Source organism: Phoenix dactylifera, chromosome 10 (genome assembly GCF_051530095.1).
Source record: "Phoenix dactylifera cultivar Ajwa chromosome 10, Ajwa_hap1_PhDact_Kaust_v1.1, whole genome shotgun sequence".
NCBI classification, from domain to species: Eukaryota; Viridiplantae; Streptophyta; class Magnoliopsida; order Arecales; family Arecaceae; genus Phoenix; species Phoenix dactylifera.
In genome coordinates this window covers 31,951,679-31,967,248 of record NC_143199.1, presented here as the reverse complement: position 1 = coordinate 31,967,248, position 15,570 = coordinate 31,951,679, and the positions used below count along the sequence as shown (strand labels likewise).

The following is a 15,570-nucleotide window of genomic DNA, read 5'->3' as shown; positions in this document are numbered from 1 at the left end:
GCTTTCATCCTGCCAGAAGAATGTTCAATGCGGGCAGAAATGATCGTATGTTGGGCATCCCAACCGGTTTTACTCATATTCTCCCCATCTGTGGGCCTGATTCAATTATCCTTCTGGGTTCCGGTTTCTGGGTTCCGGTACGAATATCACGTATGAGTACATCACATCTAGCACCAGTAAGACCTCCATATTCTAGCAGAGAGTATTCAGTTTTCATAATTTAATCGATGCTCATGTATTTTAAACTCAAAACCATTTGATTGAAAGTAAGAATAGGCTCCTATTTGGCCACCACCACAGTGGCTCGGATACGTGCTTTTCCCCGCCCAATCGGACCGAACCTAAAGGCCAATTCGTGCCGGCAAATAAGGTCTCTCCTCTCCGCCCCTCAGCGTTCGGCCGCTATTCCCTGAAGGCAAGAGAAAGCGATAAGCGGGGAGTCGCTTGGGCAAAAGCGAACTCCCACTCCCCCAGGTGAATGGAGGCCGTCGCCTCCTCCTTCGCCTCTCGCCCTCTCCCTCTCGTCTTCTCCAGCACCAGGATCAACAACTCCCAAATCCAGCGCCGATTCTTTCCCACTCGAAGGCCTCTCCCCAATCCTCATGTAAAGTTCGCATCTTTTCCTTTCTGTTCTATCAATTCCCTTTTTTGTTTCTCTGGTTTCTTCTGCTATAGGGTTCATGAAAGAGATGATTCTTCGGATATTCCTATTGAAATTGTTACCGTAACATGAGTTTTTCCGTTTCAGTGCGTTCTTGATCTTATATCTGGGAGTGCCCGATAATTTTGGTGATAAAGCTTAGAATTTTATAGCATGGTAGGGAGTTGGATTCCAGATTTAAAATTGAAAATGGTGTGAATAACTAGGGTTAGCGGTAGGCCGTAAAAGCATATCTGATCTGAGTCGGCCTGATTCCCCCCCAAAAACGGAAAGAAGTGGAAGAAATAGAAAAAGGAGAAAAGTGAAGAAGCTGCTGGGAAAAGAAGCGGCGGGAAAGAAAGGGGAAGAATGATCATATGTAACAACTTACAGCTACTGCTTATTTTTATGTGCTTTGCCTACCCTTCTCCTTGTGTCCTGATTGCTTCTTGCAGGAGGGCGAGAAACAGAAAACAAATGAGAAAGATTAGTAAAAGAGACTATAGAGAAAGGAAAAGAAAACTGTAAAAAAGATGTTGTTATTCCTCTTCTGTTACAGAATTTGCCTCTTCTTTGAATTCTTGAAATCAGGGCTATTTACTGAAAACAATTCCACAGCTTTTTCACAAACAAGCCTCATGTAAAGATAGAAATTCTATACTACTTTTTTTCATAAACCCTTTGCCTAAATTGCGGTCTTGATCCAATACCCATCAAAGCCTTTGTATCAAAAATTTCCATCAAAGCCTAAATTCACGTTTTGGAAAAAGATGGTCCCTTATCCAATTTGGGATCCCATGAATGGCCCAATCCCTTGCCAGCCACACCTAACCCCCGTGAATAACACCAATACCCTCCTCCCACATCATTCTGGGAGCTGGTTCGTGTTGAACCCTGTAGTAATATCCTTCAATGAAAAGGATATATACAAACATACCCAAGTCTAAATGTTCTTTATACCCTGTTCTTGCTTTCTTCTACAAATTCCAATTCTGTGATCATAAATTATGTAGGCCATCATCTAAATCATGGCTACTTCAGAGTTTTGAGTCTTTTGACCATGTCTAGACATCAAAGCTAGGGCTCTTCCCATTCACATAACTTTTTGATTATTTTTTGTACTTTTTTTTGGCAATCCTGGACATTTTATAAGTTTAACAAGTCTATCTTGATGAATGGTGGGGCTCACCAACATACCACAAGATCAGGATATCTCCATGCATGTTCGATTCATGTACATACATTACTCCTGTTGTTTCAATATTCCATGCTGTGAACTCATCAGAATTCGGATTATTCATTTGATTGCAAATTTTAGGGTTCATGTTTTCCTACATTCTAATGCATTTTTAAGAAATAACATGCTTTTGTATGTGAGAAGTATAATACTTTATCGCTCTCACACATTTAATATGGTTCTTCTTCAGTTCACATGGAAATTTCGGGTGTCAAATACCATCCGAGGGTATTCTGTTAGTCCTTTATGGTGTGCAATCTGCAACTTCAGTGGAAGAACGAAATATCTGAAAGCAGTTAAGGGTGCCGAAGGAACTTTTGCATGTACCTCCCTATTTCGTACATTGCAAAACTTGATTGTATCTTCGTGGAATGTTTCATGACTAGTCAACTATGGTAATCTTGCAGGTTGTGGTATCGACATTCACCAAATAATAAGTTGGCGGGAGAAATTCAAGCATAATATTTCTATTATTTTTGTTCGCTTGGTAACATGCATTATGCTTTTTATATCGGTTTATCTAATTGTCAGTAAGACTCCATCAGGTAACCACACAGCCAAAAAGTCCATTGCCTTTTGCATTTTTTAACAACAGAGAAGCATATTTTATATGCTATCTCTTGAAGTATTATTATAAATGAATATCTTGTAAATGGTTTGGATGCAGGGGCACTCACAGAAGAAAATCTCCTTTTCTTGGAAGCATGGAGAACAGTTGATCGTGCATATTATGACAAAACTTTCAATGGACAAAGTTGGTTTCGTTATCGAGAAAATGCACTTCGAAACGAACCAATGCATACACGGGAGGAAACCTGTACTATTTCATCTTTGTATAGGCTTTTTTTTAGCTTTTATGCAATTCATATTTATATTTATGCTGGACATAAGACTAACCATGAGCTGCCACATGAATAGATGAAGTTGCATGTGATTAGAAGATAAAAAACTGCAGTATGTCAATTAATGGATCTCAAGATGTAGAATGATCTTGATTGGGTATGCATAAAAACCTATTAACATGTGGTGATTGTGATTTAGTGTTTTATTGTTTCTAAAGTCTAAACATCAAGTAGGTTCTATACTTACTGCAAGAATCAACGTGTATTGCCAAGTTTTAGAACTACGAAGAACCTAGGGTACTATGAAGAGCTTGGGCTAAGGTTAACTCTTCATAAAGCAGTTATATGGATATTGTAGTCGGAACATTTAGTGTACTCTTGTTCTCTTTTAATTGTAATGTGTTATAGGAGTGTAACACAGGACTTTGGCTGTTGACAGAAATTTGTTTCATTTCTGATATACATGCAGTGCATTGTTTTACTGGTCTAAAATATATCATCTTGATTCTAGTTAAACTATGGTAACTTGTTTCTCCCCAGATATGGCAATTAGGAAAATGCTTTCAACATTGGATGATCCTTTCACTCGATTCCTAGAACCTGAGAAATTCAAGAGTTTGCGGGTATGACTTTCATTTGCATATGTTATTATGTGATGTCAAGAGAATTTCACACTTGTTTTGCTGATTGTTGATGTTGTAGATTCATAATATACTTTGAAGTTCCATTTTGAGACCTATATGTATTTTTTGAAGGCAGTCTGGCGCTCAAGGTGCCCTCACAGGTGTAGGGTTGTCAATTGGCTATCCTTCGATGCTTAATGGATCAGCTACAGGGCTTGTTGTAATATCATCATCCCCAGGAGGCCCTGCCAGCAAGGCTGGCATTGTACCTGGAGATATTATCTTAGCAATTGATGACACAAGTACAGAAGACATGGATATATATGACGCAGCAGATCGCTTACAGTAAGGATTTCAATTTAACATAAATTATCTGTTTTGCTGTTTTATAACTATCTTATGCATATAGTTGTTTTTGTTTATTAAACAAGTTTTCTTATTTGTGACTGAGGGCATATTTGATTGTCAACATCTGGTTCTGGCTGAAGCTCAAGTAATTAAGATTGCACCTCTCACGTTTATGTAAAAGTTGTCTGCTGGTCTTCATTAAGTGTATAATGTAGTTCTTCAGGCTCTTGAAATTAGGTGGTAAGGTCCTTTGGCTGTTTACAAGCTTGTAGCTAGATTATTGAGGAGTTGTACTTGCCTAAGGACTCAAGCAAACAAGATGAACATGGTAGAGATGAAATGTTTAGATCAATTGTGGTAGAACTAAGAAGGATGAATGACGAAGGTGTATATCAGAGGAGTAGGATTTATACTATTTGAGGATTAAATGATAGAGGTTTGTGCAATGAAGATGTGAGAATGTGGTAAGAAAATGTGCTCAACACTATGTTGAATTGTTTGGCAGGAAGATACAGACTATGTCAACATGGGCAGAAGTTGTGACAAAGGCTTCTAAAAGGGCAAAAAAGAAGGGTTGGGTTGGGGTGAAGCCTTCATCGAGCAGATTGAACAACACCTTTTTATGTTTATGTCTATTCTTTTAGCATTAGGGGTTCAAAATTTCCTTGATGATAAGGTGCTTTTTATTAACCTGAGTCCTTAATGGATGACACCCTGACATTCCAAAGTTGCAAAAAAAGCCACTGGTTTAGAATTTATTAACTATTTATCACTTCATTATCATTAAAAGCTTTATGTTATGTATTGGGCGTACTACTTTTGAACTGTTTATTGTGTGTGCTTGTGTGTGTGTATTAAGACATAATCCTTTAAAACATAGAAACCTAACTCATAATTGTAAGGCTCTCTAGCATAAGTTGTTTTTGCTGCCTTGTCCTGCTTTAGGTTACTTATGATGTTTCACATATGAATATTAGATAGGGAGATGCTTCTTAATAACACGTGGTAGACTTCTCAACAAGGTCTGAAAACCACAGGATGGGACTATACCTGTCACTGACGGGTAACATACAAACCATGGCACATGCCCATACTAGCTCACGATTTTGCTGGTTTGGCCAGTACCTTTTATGGATAAGGGTCAGCATGGATGGTATGTGAAGGCCATGAGGGCTGTCCTGACAATTCTCAAATCCTTGCTTCTCAGTTCTTTGATAAGCTGTTAGTGCTTTTCTATTTGATCATTCCATTTTCTCTTGCTAAACCCTGAGTACTTTACAGGGGTGCTGAAGGAAGCTTAGTGAAATTAGCTATTCGCAATGGATCTGAGATAAGGAATCTAGTTCTTAAGTAAGTTATTCTGTTACTTTAGTGCTCCTTATCAATATATTGTACTTTAATCAGCTATGCTACAATGCTTTAAGCTTGTTTTCTGTTGACTTTTGTAGTTCTTATGTATGCTACATATTTGAAAAATATTTGTAGGCGAGAAAAAGTTACATTGAACCCAGTGAAATCAAGGCTATGTGAAATTACAGGCTCAGGAATCGATGGCTTCAAGATTGGGTATATTAAGCTAACATCATTCAATCAAAATGCTTCAGGTTAGTATTGCTAGATATTATTGCTTTTCATGTGGAATTGTTTTTTTTACTTTTGGTGGAGTTGGGGGGGGGGGGAGAGTAAGTCGTTAAACTTTTTTCCCTAGCATTTGAAGATTGGAGCCTCCAAGTCCTGCCTTATGGTGAAAATAACATTTTAACTATACAAGCTTCCATGGTCAATACAAAGCAACACCTATGATAGCTAGCTATTATAATGAACATACACATTTTGCTTTCTAGTCAATAAGAATGTTAGTTCATATGAAAACTGAGGCAAATGTTTCACATGGAATTATCACCCATGTTTAACCTACTGATTCATCATTTTTGGTTGTTGGAATGACTATTGCAAATGGCTGAAAGTATAAGTTATGAACTTTCTAAGCTAAAGGATATGTGACCCTCACATGGTCATGTTGGCCCTTGTTAAACATGGATATGAGGTGTCAGACATGGAATTCTGAGAAAATAATACTCCCAGCATTTTCATTTTATAGATGAATCAGTAAATGCATGCTAATGTTCTCATAAGCAGAATGCAAGATTTGGTGAAAACAGTCTTCTCTATAGATGGGTAACCTGGTTGCTTCATGATATTGTCACGACGAGAACTTCTAATTGCTAAAAAATACTAGTAAAGCCATCATGTTGGGGATGTCCATTACATGGTGTAAACAGGTTTTTCCCCCTCCTTTTCTTTTCCTACAGGAGCAGTTAAGGATGCCATTGAGACATTAAGAAACAACAATGTAAAAGCTTTTGTATTGGATCTCCGGAATAACAGGTGACTATTTTTGTAAGAAACATTCATTCTTTTCCACATTAAGTTGCTATGGGATCTTGATATTCAAATCTTTGGTGCAGTGGTGGCCTTTTTCCAGAAGGAATTGAGATTGCAAAAATCTGGTAAGCTTGTTTACATGACTACCCTGTAAAATTATGCGCCTTTTCATATTTTTGATGCTTTAGCCTAACAATTAGATTGATATATACTCTTTTTTCTGCTATGGTTGGGGGATCATTGTCAATGAATGTATATTGTTTGTGTTTTAGGGAATTAATGCTCAGCTATGTGCTTAACTGGTCACAGTACTTTCATCGTGTAAACTTTACTGTGTCATCTGATACTTATGGCATTTTCCATCTGAGTGTCCAACAAGTGTATGTACATCCATCAGATGTGAGGATGACTGCAGAGGCAGACACTTATTGAGTCAGTAATGACGAAAATTTTAGTAGAAGTACAAGTCTCTTTGCACTGGTTATTGAATTTTAGAATCATTTTTTTATTTTATTTATATATTTATTTTTCATGTGTCTGTGTCTGTATATGAGGGCACATGCCATGTATAAGTAAATATCAGGTTTCAGTTTTCCAGTTCAGACTAGCAGGTCTTGTTTTGGAAATCAAGTTGATTTGACCATCTTATGCTCCATTACAAATTTTAATTTCTTCCTTCTTGCTGATTAGGCTGGAGAAAGGTGTAATAGTCTATATATGTGATAGTCGTGGCATACGGGATATATATGAGGCAGATGGAAGCAATACGATGGCAGCATCAGAGCCTTTGGTTGTGTTGGTATGGTCTGACCTCTGACCCTACTAATAATTCAAGTTTCAAAACTTTTGACACGACACTTCTTTGAGCTATGCATTAACAATTTGACACTTAAGTAACAACAAGTTTAAATTTTGCTGGTGCTACACATATGATGGGCCATTTGAGTTGGTAACATGCTAAGTATGATCAACTACATTGGGAATGTGCTGAATCAAAAAGTTGGATGTGATGGTGATTTCATGTATGTGTCAAGAGGTCACAAAGTGAATAATGGTTAATAGCAAGATAAATAGTTTGCACAGTGGGACATCTAGTAAGACTTATATTTGAGAATCAATGGCTGATGCATCTTAAATTTTTTTTTTTGTCAATACTCAATCGGTTTAGATGCTTGCAAATGACTTGATTTAGAGGTAAGAAAGTTGCAAAAGTTTAATTTGCTTGTGAAAAATTTTGATGTCATAGATCACATTTTACGATGGCTCATTATTTGAATGGCACATTATGTAACTGGCCTTACTATATTTCTGTTTGATTTTCCATTATGGTTGTAAGTTAAATTTATATATATAGTTGTGATTCTTAGGTGCTTCTGATAGATATTTTAATCTTGCATTTCTCCTGGCAGGTAGTTTATGTTTTCTTTGTGTATTTTTTTTTCCCCGAGCTTGGCAGGGCATTACAATGCTTGGACAAAACTCATTTCGGGGAACTTATTGCTACCTTTTCTTCTGAATTTATTAGGTCAATAAAGGAACTGCTAGTGCAAGTGAGATATTAGCTGGAGCGCTGAAGGACAATAAAAGAGCTGTGTTATATGGGGAGCCAACATTTGGAAAGGGGTAGCTTATGTTGCATTTTTGTTTTTCTTTCTTTATAACATTATGCTCAAATATATATTATTTCTTTCCTTTTAACTTATCTTATTCCATGCACAGGAAAATACAGTCAGTTTTTGAGCTCTCTGATGGCTCAGGCTTAGCTGTCACAGTGGCTCGGTATGAAACCCCTGCTCACACTGATATCAACAAGGTTGGTAACTTTATGCTAGTGAGTGTCATGTTGTTCCAAGAGTTAGCTAAAAACTTTAATATTCAATATGTGGTGGCCTACTAATCACTTAATGCTTAATATGGTTCGTTAATTTTGCTTTATGTGACATATCTGGATGTCAAGATATTAGTGCAGATGTTGCAGGACTTACTGGATGGTTATCATAGTTTGTAATTATGTACTTTTAATTCCTTACAACCAACCAAAAAAAGGTGTCAAGGAGCTTAATAATTTCATTAGATAGCCATATTATGTGGTTCATTAACTGGCACTGAGCTATCGGTCTTGGATATTACTGATGCATGATTTTATCCATTCGGCTAAATGTTTAGTTCTGTTCTGTATGGAAAGCATTCAAGCATCCTCCATGCCAATTCTTAAGTTTCTGATACCTTCTCATTTGTTTAATATATTTATCCCATTAGAGCATTACAACATATTTAAGAGACGTTATGTTTAAGAAACCTACTGACATAACTATGAGACATAGATGACCTTCACTCAGGTTCGTATGAATTTATGTATCTACAATTATTTCTTTTATAAGATATTTTTCCTTTTGTAAGCTTGTGATGTTTTTTTTGGACATAACTGATAATAATTAATTTATCGTTTTTTTGTCTTTTAATCATTTTGACTTCAAATGAAGAGCATCCTCTTTACTAAAATAAATGCACATCATATCTAGATGTAAACTCCTCTATCCAAATCCTCTTTTTTGAAGTTTGGACAGCATAATGTCTGAAACTACAGTCTTACTGGTATGCAGCAATTGACTCAATGATCTAATTTTATCAGCTCATTGTGCCAGCCATAGTCGTTCTATTTGACACGTCTACATTTGCAAAATATAGAGAACTCTAGATGGTTGATAGGTTCCTTGAGATTAATCCTTTTGTCAGTAATTGTACATTGATTAGAAAATTATCTTCTGCATCTATTTACAAGTTGATTTGCTAAAGGTATCTTTTTCAATGTTATGCTTTTGATGAAGTAATCTGTAAATGTGATTTGACTAGTTGGATTATACCTAAATTGAAAACTGATAACATACCCTTAGACTTTCTCTTTTTTTAAAAAAACAAAGAAACCTGGCAAGGAGAATGAAGTTGTGGTCAATTGATTTTCTAGCATGTTCACAACATGGTTTGTTTGATATCGTTCAAGTCATACTGATCATCATTCTCCATGAGGTCTTTAGTTTTGTTGTTTAGAAGTATGAGTTCATCAATCTCGCTGGCAGGTTGTTTTGGCTATGCAATTTGTAACTCACTAGAAAATGTCTCATGTATGCACAGGTACTTGCACAAGGAAAGTTCATTACTCTGTATCCTCCTGTACAAGTGACAGAGAGTTTGCTGTTTTTCTTTTCTTATAAGTGGGATATATAGAAAATGTAGTAGGAAAGCACCAGTATTCTTTTTAGTAAGCTTGAGTTATAGAACATGTAGCAAGAAACACTGGTACAAAATTTGATGTGTGTCTAGTGTAATTGATGTCTTTATATGATTGCATGAATATACACCTGTACAAAATTATGCACTCCGCATTTGACACATAATTGTTTTTATAATTGTAATGATGTTCCCAGTGATAAAATTTGACCAGGTTGGCATCATTCCGGACCACACCCTTCCGACATCATTTCCAGTTGATGAAGATGGATTTTGTGCTTGCCTCAAGGACCCAGCCTCCCTTTGCAATCTTAATGGTGCTGAGCTATTCGCAAGATGACCTGTTCAGAAGAAAACTTGAGAAAACTTTACCGTTCTCTTTTTCTTAGTTGTACTGTCATTTGTTTGTTGCTACCATTTGGCAATGATATTATTTTGATGGGCATTTTTTCCTGTTTTCTTGTCCAGTAACGGCTTATGCAGGAATTTTGTACCAGACAATCAAATGAAAGAATTCCCATGGCATGTTATTTCTTGTTCTTCATTTGATATTTCCTTTTAATTGTGTTTTAGAACAACTAGCAAGATATGGCGGCAGAATTTTTTTTTCAAAAAAAAAACTGATGAAATATCACTGGTTTCTCTTGACTGCAAGGAGAATGCATCTTTATTTTTATTTGTTTGAAACTTTGTTTCATAGCTTCCTTGAAGGTAATTCTATGAGATACTGATGGTGTTCTGCATAATTACGGAATTTACCAGCCTAGGTTTGACTGTTACCCCAGGGCTTGCAATTGATTTCTTCTGCCATTGCAATGTTCCAACCACCACAAAAAGGTGGCATAATTTTGTAACTAGTCAGCTATCACGCTCTCTTAATTGCAAAAGGAACACTTCATTTTCCTCCTGACAATTCTGTGATGCCACAGGGGGAGGTAATTTGAGTATGTCTGCATGGGGATGTTCCGAGTTCGTTAGCAACTTAGCATAGCATCTACTATTTCTTTGCATCTGAGACAAAAAATGAATTCTGACGTGCCGTCAGGCTTCTAATGTTTATATTTATTTACCCATCTGGGAATGAAAGCGATCCCTATTGTGGTGCTTAGATCGCCATATCATGGGGTCTTAGTTTATTGGTGGTGGAATGCATCTTCTTATTTTCTACACTATTTCAAGGACCACTAAGTTTTATGGGAGTGATTGAATGCAAACTTCATGTTAGATTGGCAATCCTTCAATTGAGATCGATGGTTGCATGAACAATTACTGGAATATTTGGTGCCAACGAATTCCAACCCATCAACCTCCCTGTCTTCTGTCTCCTCCCATCTCTCTCTCTCTCTCTCTCTCTCTCTCTCTGGGGGAAATCACTCATAAGACGTTACTGGAAGAATGACTGATGTTTGTTATGTTTGGCATGTAATTTCAGTCACAGATAGCAAAAGAAATTAAATTGATCATGTTCTAGCATGTTTTACACCAGTTTATCTTACAGACTGTAACTGAATATCAGAAAGATACTTGTATGATAGACATTTACTTCAAAGATACAGCCATTCCTCCTGAAGATAACAACCCCACCATGTTCCTGATTTCATGGTACTGCTTTCCCAAATTACAAGCATTCGTATAGATCTGGAGCTGTTCAAAAAGAATGAGCAATCTTGATTAAGTAGGATCTGAAATTACAGATGGGTGGGCGAGCTTTTAATTCTCTTGCCCAACACGAATTAATATAACAATTGCTGCTGTTGCTCTTGCTGATCCTCCTCTCGCATTTTATGTGTTTAGGCGCTGATGAGATGCTGGATTATGATGTTCTCATTACCGGGATGCCTGCTGGTCATGCTTCATACTACAGTATCCTAGTCCATGAACCCAAGAATGGGAAAACTGCAATCAAGAGTCTCAAAAACAGAGGTACATCCCTGTATCTTCCTCTCTTCGACAACTTCCCCTTCTTCACTGGCTCACCCTTGGGTGGTGATCTATTTGCTGTAGCTGGTTGCCCTCTCGCAGAACCTTTTCTAGGCTCCCCTTGCCCATCCAGTTCATCCCATCCTCCAAAACTGGGTCTTTGTGAGTCACTCCCCTTAGCAGCAGAACCACCATCTGCAGATACCCACGACTGATAGCCCCGCCTTTCCCTGTAGTCACCACTGCTTTCGTCTTGCCATTGTCCATTAAAGTCACTGGCAGACCTTGCAAATGGCTTCTTCTTGGTCTTGGGCTTGGTTCTTGGCCCTTCGCTTGCCTTACCCCACAACTTATCAATTGCTAGAGAAAGTGCTGACTGTCCAAGAGGCAAAGCCAAGGCCATTAGAAAAGCTTTTGGACCTGTTGCAAGAAGCATCGATGCGATGATAGCTGGTAGCATATAGCCATATGCTTTGAATACCTGCATGGATATTGTGTAACATGTGTAATTAGCAAATGCTGTGTTAAGATCGGACCATAGGAATTCAATTTTATAAAACCTAAGCAGTAAATAACAGCACTATAGTACAACACCAGTATTCACATTATCCAAACATCATGCATCTGATTATGAGCAGAGTCAGCACATGGCTAACTCTTTTTTGTTAAAAAAGGAAAGATTGAATTTACCAACTTGAAAATTTGCATGGTCAGCGATCCTCAAGCAACAAAAGACTACTGAACAGGGGAAGGAAATTAACATATCGATGAGCAAAACTTTAGTTGGCTACTATGCATGATTTGAGAAAGTGATATCTATCAGTTTACAACCATATAAGCCTCGAAAATGATTATTTGAACAGAACCTGCTTAAAACAGACTCCAAACCCTTATAGTTTGGGATTCAATAATATCACCTGCTGAATCACTAATAAAAAAAAAAATCAAGATGCTTCATTTAACCTCCCTCAAGATATATTTAAAAAAAATCGACAGATTACCAATTTATAAATCTTTCCTTGACACAAGTGCAGTAAGTGTGATCGCCAATCCTTGAGTACTTGCTAGCAAAATCTGTGAAATATGATAACCATCCAATAAGACTAAAGGAGCTTCATTTCAATCCCCTGTAACTTCCCACTGCAATATTTCATCAAAAAAAAAAAAACTTTGCACTGCAATACAGTTTTAGAAAGACAAGGAACACATTTTGGAGTTGCCAGACACTTGCGATGCTTATATCTCTTTCCAAAAAATAAACACTTTACTATTCATTTTGGAGAATAAAATTCTCTTGAAACATTTTTCTGCTTTCTGAAATACAAACGAATGACAAAACAAGAGGATCTCAGCATAAGGCTCCATGATTGTTAATTTAGTACCAAACAACTAAGCTGGATTATATCAATATGATGAGATGGTTAACTAGTTCGCCACAAGAAAGAAAGAAAGAAACCTAAAATTCTTAATCTTGGTTATAAGAACCAATAGAAAAGGTAGGTTACACTTAAACCAACTCATACATCATATATGTTGATGCATCTGGTATGCTTGAATCCATATGCTAGGTGCCACAGACAGGAAACTGAGCCGACCAAAAATATACCGCCAACTTGATCTTTTCCTCTTTTATCTGGTGACAAGATGGAATAATGAGAGCCACTACTGCAGAAACTTGAACTAGCGCAATACCATCAGCTTCCACACCATCCAGGCATTTTTCGTATAACCAATGGACCGCAGCAATGATGCTTTGCTTCCCACCTTAAAACCCCTCTATCCTGCAATTCTAGATTCAGTTTAACCATGCTCCCAATTGAAAACAACCTAACTTTCATAGTTCATAGATCTTTGCATCATCCAATTATAAGTAAAATATTCTCCTCAGATATCCCTTAAACCACCATATTCATTTTGACTTTGTCCTGGACGTTCATTCTCTTCTTTATATCAAAGTATAGACCATAACTACAAATGGATTTCATGTAGTCTATGGCTTTCCCTACAATATTTCAATGAAAAATTGCAACTTAAATTCTCTTTCCTCCAAAGAGGAAATAGTCTATGGTTTTCCCTACAATAATTCAATAAAAAATTGTAACTTAAATTCTTTTTCCTACAAAGAGAAAATAGTCTATGGTTTTCCCTACAATAATTCGATAAAAAAAATTGTAACTTAAATTCTTTTTCCTACACAGAGAAAATAGTCCACCGTTTGCAGCCTAGGTCGGTTCTTAAGACGCATCCATATGCTTATATGTCTTCATTGATCTGTTGCAAGAATTCAAGGATTGCATCTCCAATTACTTATATCTTCATGCATCCTTCTTGATTAACCTTCTTACATCCTCTGGTATCTTCCTGTAAGTGACCCTTAAAGTCTCCACCAATATATGTCCATTTCTTGTCCACATCATCATAAATGACATCTTGTTTTAAAGAAAAAATCTTACTTGTCACACATTTACAGTATCCTCTATCTCCATTTCTAATTCAGATTAACTGCTATCGGTACATTGCCATCCCTTTTCTAATTACCCAGCTTTAGTTGGTATTTATGTGCAGAAGCGTACTCTATTTCCAGTATTATCTAGATTCAACTAACTACAAAAAGAAACTAGCTTTTGCTTTTATATCCAATGATTCAGCTTTTTATCAGCGCAGTCAGTCTTAAATCGTCCTATATATCCTACCATCCACTTCAAATTACTTGCATACCAACAGAGAAGCAATCTCTTCGTATTGAATTCATTCGGTGAAAAAAATCTCCGTTATCATATTTTCTAGCGCAAATAAGTAAACATCCAGGGCAAAGAACACTGATAAAGAAAAAAAAAAATTATACCTTGAAGATCCAAATCCTATCCCACAGCGGCTCCTCCACAGGATCCTCATCACCAAACGGATCGAATTCTTCCTCGAGCTCATCGGAAAACTCATCGGACCGCCATCTCCTCTTCCTGCCGCTCCTCCAAGGATCCCCGTCTTCGTCCCCTTCTTCGGCGTCTCGGAACCGGAATCTCCCGGGCCGGACGGACTCCGCGTTTGAATCCCATGAAGCGCCGCGGCGGCGGCGGCAGGGGCAGAGGAAGTGGCGAGCTCGAAACGGTAGCGGATAGGAGGAGAAATTAGGGCTAGGGATAGGAAAAGGGTTTAGGTCGGAGGAAAGAGGCGGAGGGAGTGCGAACGGGGAGGAGAGGAGGCTGGAGAGAATCATGATAGCATCCGCTGGAGAGAGAGAAGTGGCCCCAGGGCCCTGGGCCTCCATTCGAGTTCGAGAGCGTCAAGAGATACTTCTAGCGGATTTATTCGTGTTTTTCTTTTTATTTTTGCCATGTTGCTTGATTTTTGCTGTGCGCATAGTCATATATGTTAGACTGTCACGTATGCAATTACCGCCACATGCACGACATTGAAAGATTATCACCATCCGGTTATTGCCCAATAAGCCGTGCAGTTATTGCTCTTTGATAATTTTGGTAACGGACTCCCACCTAATATCTTGTATAGAAGAATCAAAAGATCCTTAGGTATACTCTTCTTTTTCTACTTTCTATCTTACCTTTAAAAAAATATTATTATTCTTCCATTATTTTTTAGAATTCGACTATATATATATATATATATTTATATTACTAAAACGGACATTTCATACCTCACGTGCACGAATACACTGAATAGAATCGGGAAACAAAAGGTCCGAAGTGCTCCGGGCATCTCTCCTCCCCAGTCCATAGGGTGCCTCTTTAGAATTCAACTAATTTGAGAATCGAAGAATACCTCTCTAAAAAACTTCCAACAAAAAAACTTGGTTTTCATGTTGGATGTGTGTTATGTAGAACAAGTAGCCACGTCCACACTATTTGCGAGTTCGAAGTTTTTATCTTAGATCTCGGCCAACTTAAATTTTACCTCGGAATAAAACCAACCTCAACTGACCTCGAATTCTAGCAGCACCAACAACATACATATGAATCAATGCCATATACCTACAAAGAGATTGAGATTCAAACGATGAGCATGGATTGTTTTTCGATACCTTTCAAGTATAAATTTTAATGCACGTCGGAATCTTGATTTGAAATTTTGTGCTTGATCAACTTTACATATTGTTGTGGCTTCGGGTTTAATCCATTTATAGAAATGATATGATTTTCCTCTTGCTAACATGGTGTTGGTATGGAATATCAGGATATAGAAAACTCCCTCTTGAAAATGCAGCAACATCCATGAATTACAGCTGTTTTGTATGCAATGCGAAGGGTCATTTAGGATCACTCATTTTTATTTGAAGGCACTCCCTCCTAGATTACTTAAAGTTGATGAAAGTGTCTCTCATTTCTAGCA

The 15,570-nt window shown here is 37.4% G+C and overlaps 2 protein-coding genes across 4 annotated transcripts; one reads left to right on the top strand and one right to left on the bottom strand.

Moving 5' to 3' along the window:
- The first annotated feature begins 359 nt into the window (after positions 1–359).
- Positions 360–9,847, top strand: LOC103706951 (Peptidase S41 family protein). Of its 3 annotated transcripts, none has more exons than XM_008791236.6 (14): positions 360–604; positions 2,068–2,200; positions 2,285–2,422; positions 2,545–2,694; positions 3,260–3,342; positions 3,479–3,687; positions 4,972–5,040; positions 5,176–5,294; positions 6,003–6,078; positions 6,159–6,200; positions 6,766–6,874; positions 7,601–7,698; positions 7,795–7,888; positions 9,518–9,847. In XM_008791236.6, the coding sequence occupies exons 1-14, from the start codon at positions 479–481 to the stop codon at positions 9,641–9,643; spliced, it is 1,572 nt and encodes a 523-aa protein (XP_008789458.4). In that variant the 5' UTR covers positions 360–478; the 3' UTR covers positions 9,644–9,847. The 3 variants fall into 3 exon arrangements, with proteins under 3 accessions (XP_008789458.4, XP_088562205.2, XP_088562204.2); XM_088706079.2 differs by having other exon boundaries at positions 9,501–9,847; XM_088706078.2 differs by lacking the exon at positions 9,518–9,847 and adding an exon at positions 9,208–9,433.
- Positions 9,848–10,742: 895 nt separating this feature from the next.
- On the bottom strand, positions 10,743–14,566 carry LOC103706952 (uncharacterized). The gene is made up of 2 exons (XM_008791237.5): positions 14,069–14,566; positions 10,743–11,704 (listed from the first exon to the last, which is right to left on the bottom strand). The coding sequence occupies exons 1-2, from the start codon at positions 14,489–14,491 to the stop codon at positions 11,162–11,164; spliced, it is 966 nt and encodes a 321-aa protein (XP_008789459.4). The 5' UTR covers positions 14,492–14,566; the 3' UTR covers positions 10,743–11,161.
- Positions 14,567–15,570: the final 1,004 nt, after the last annotated feature.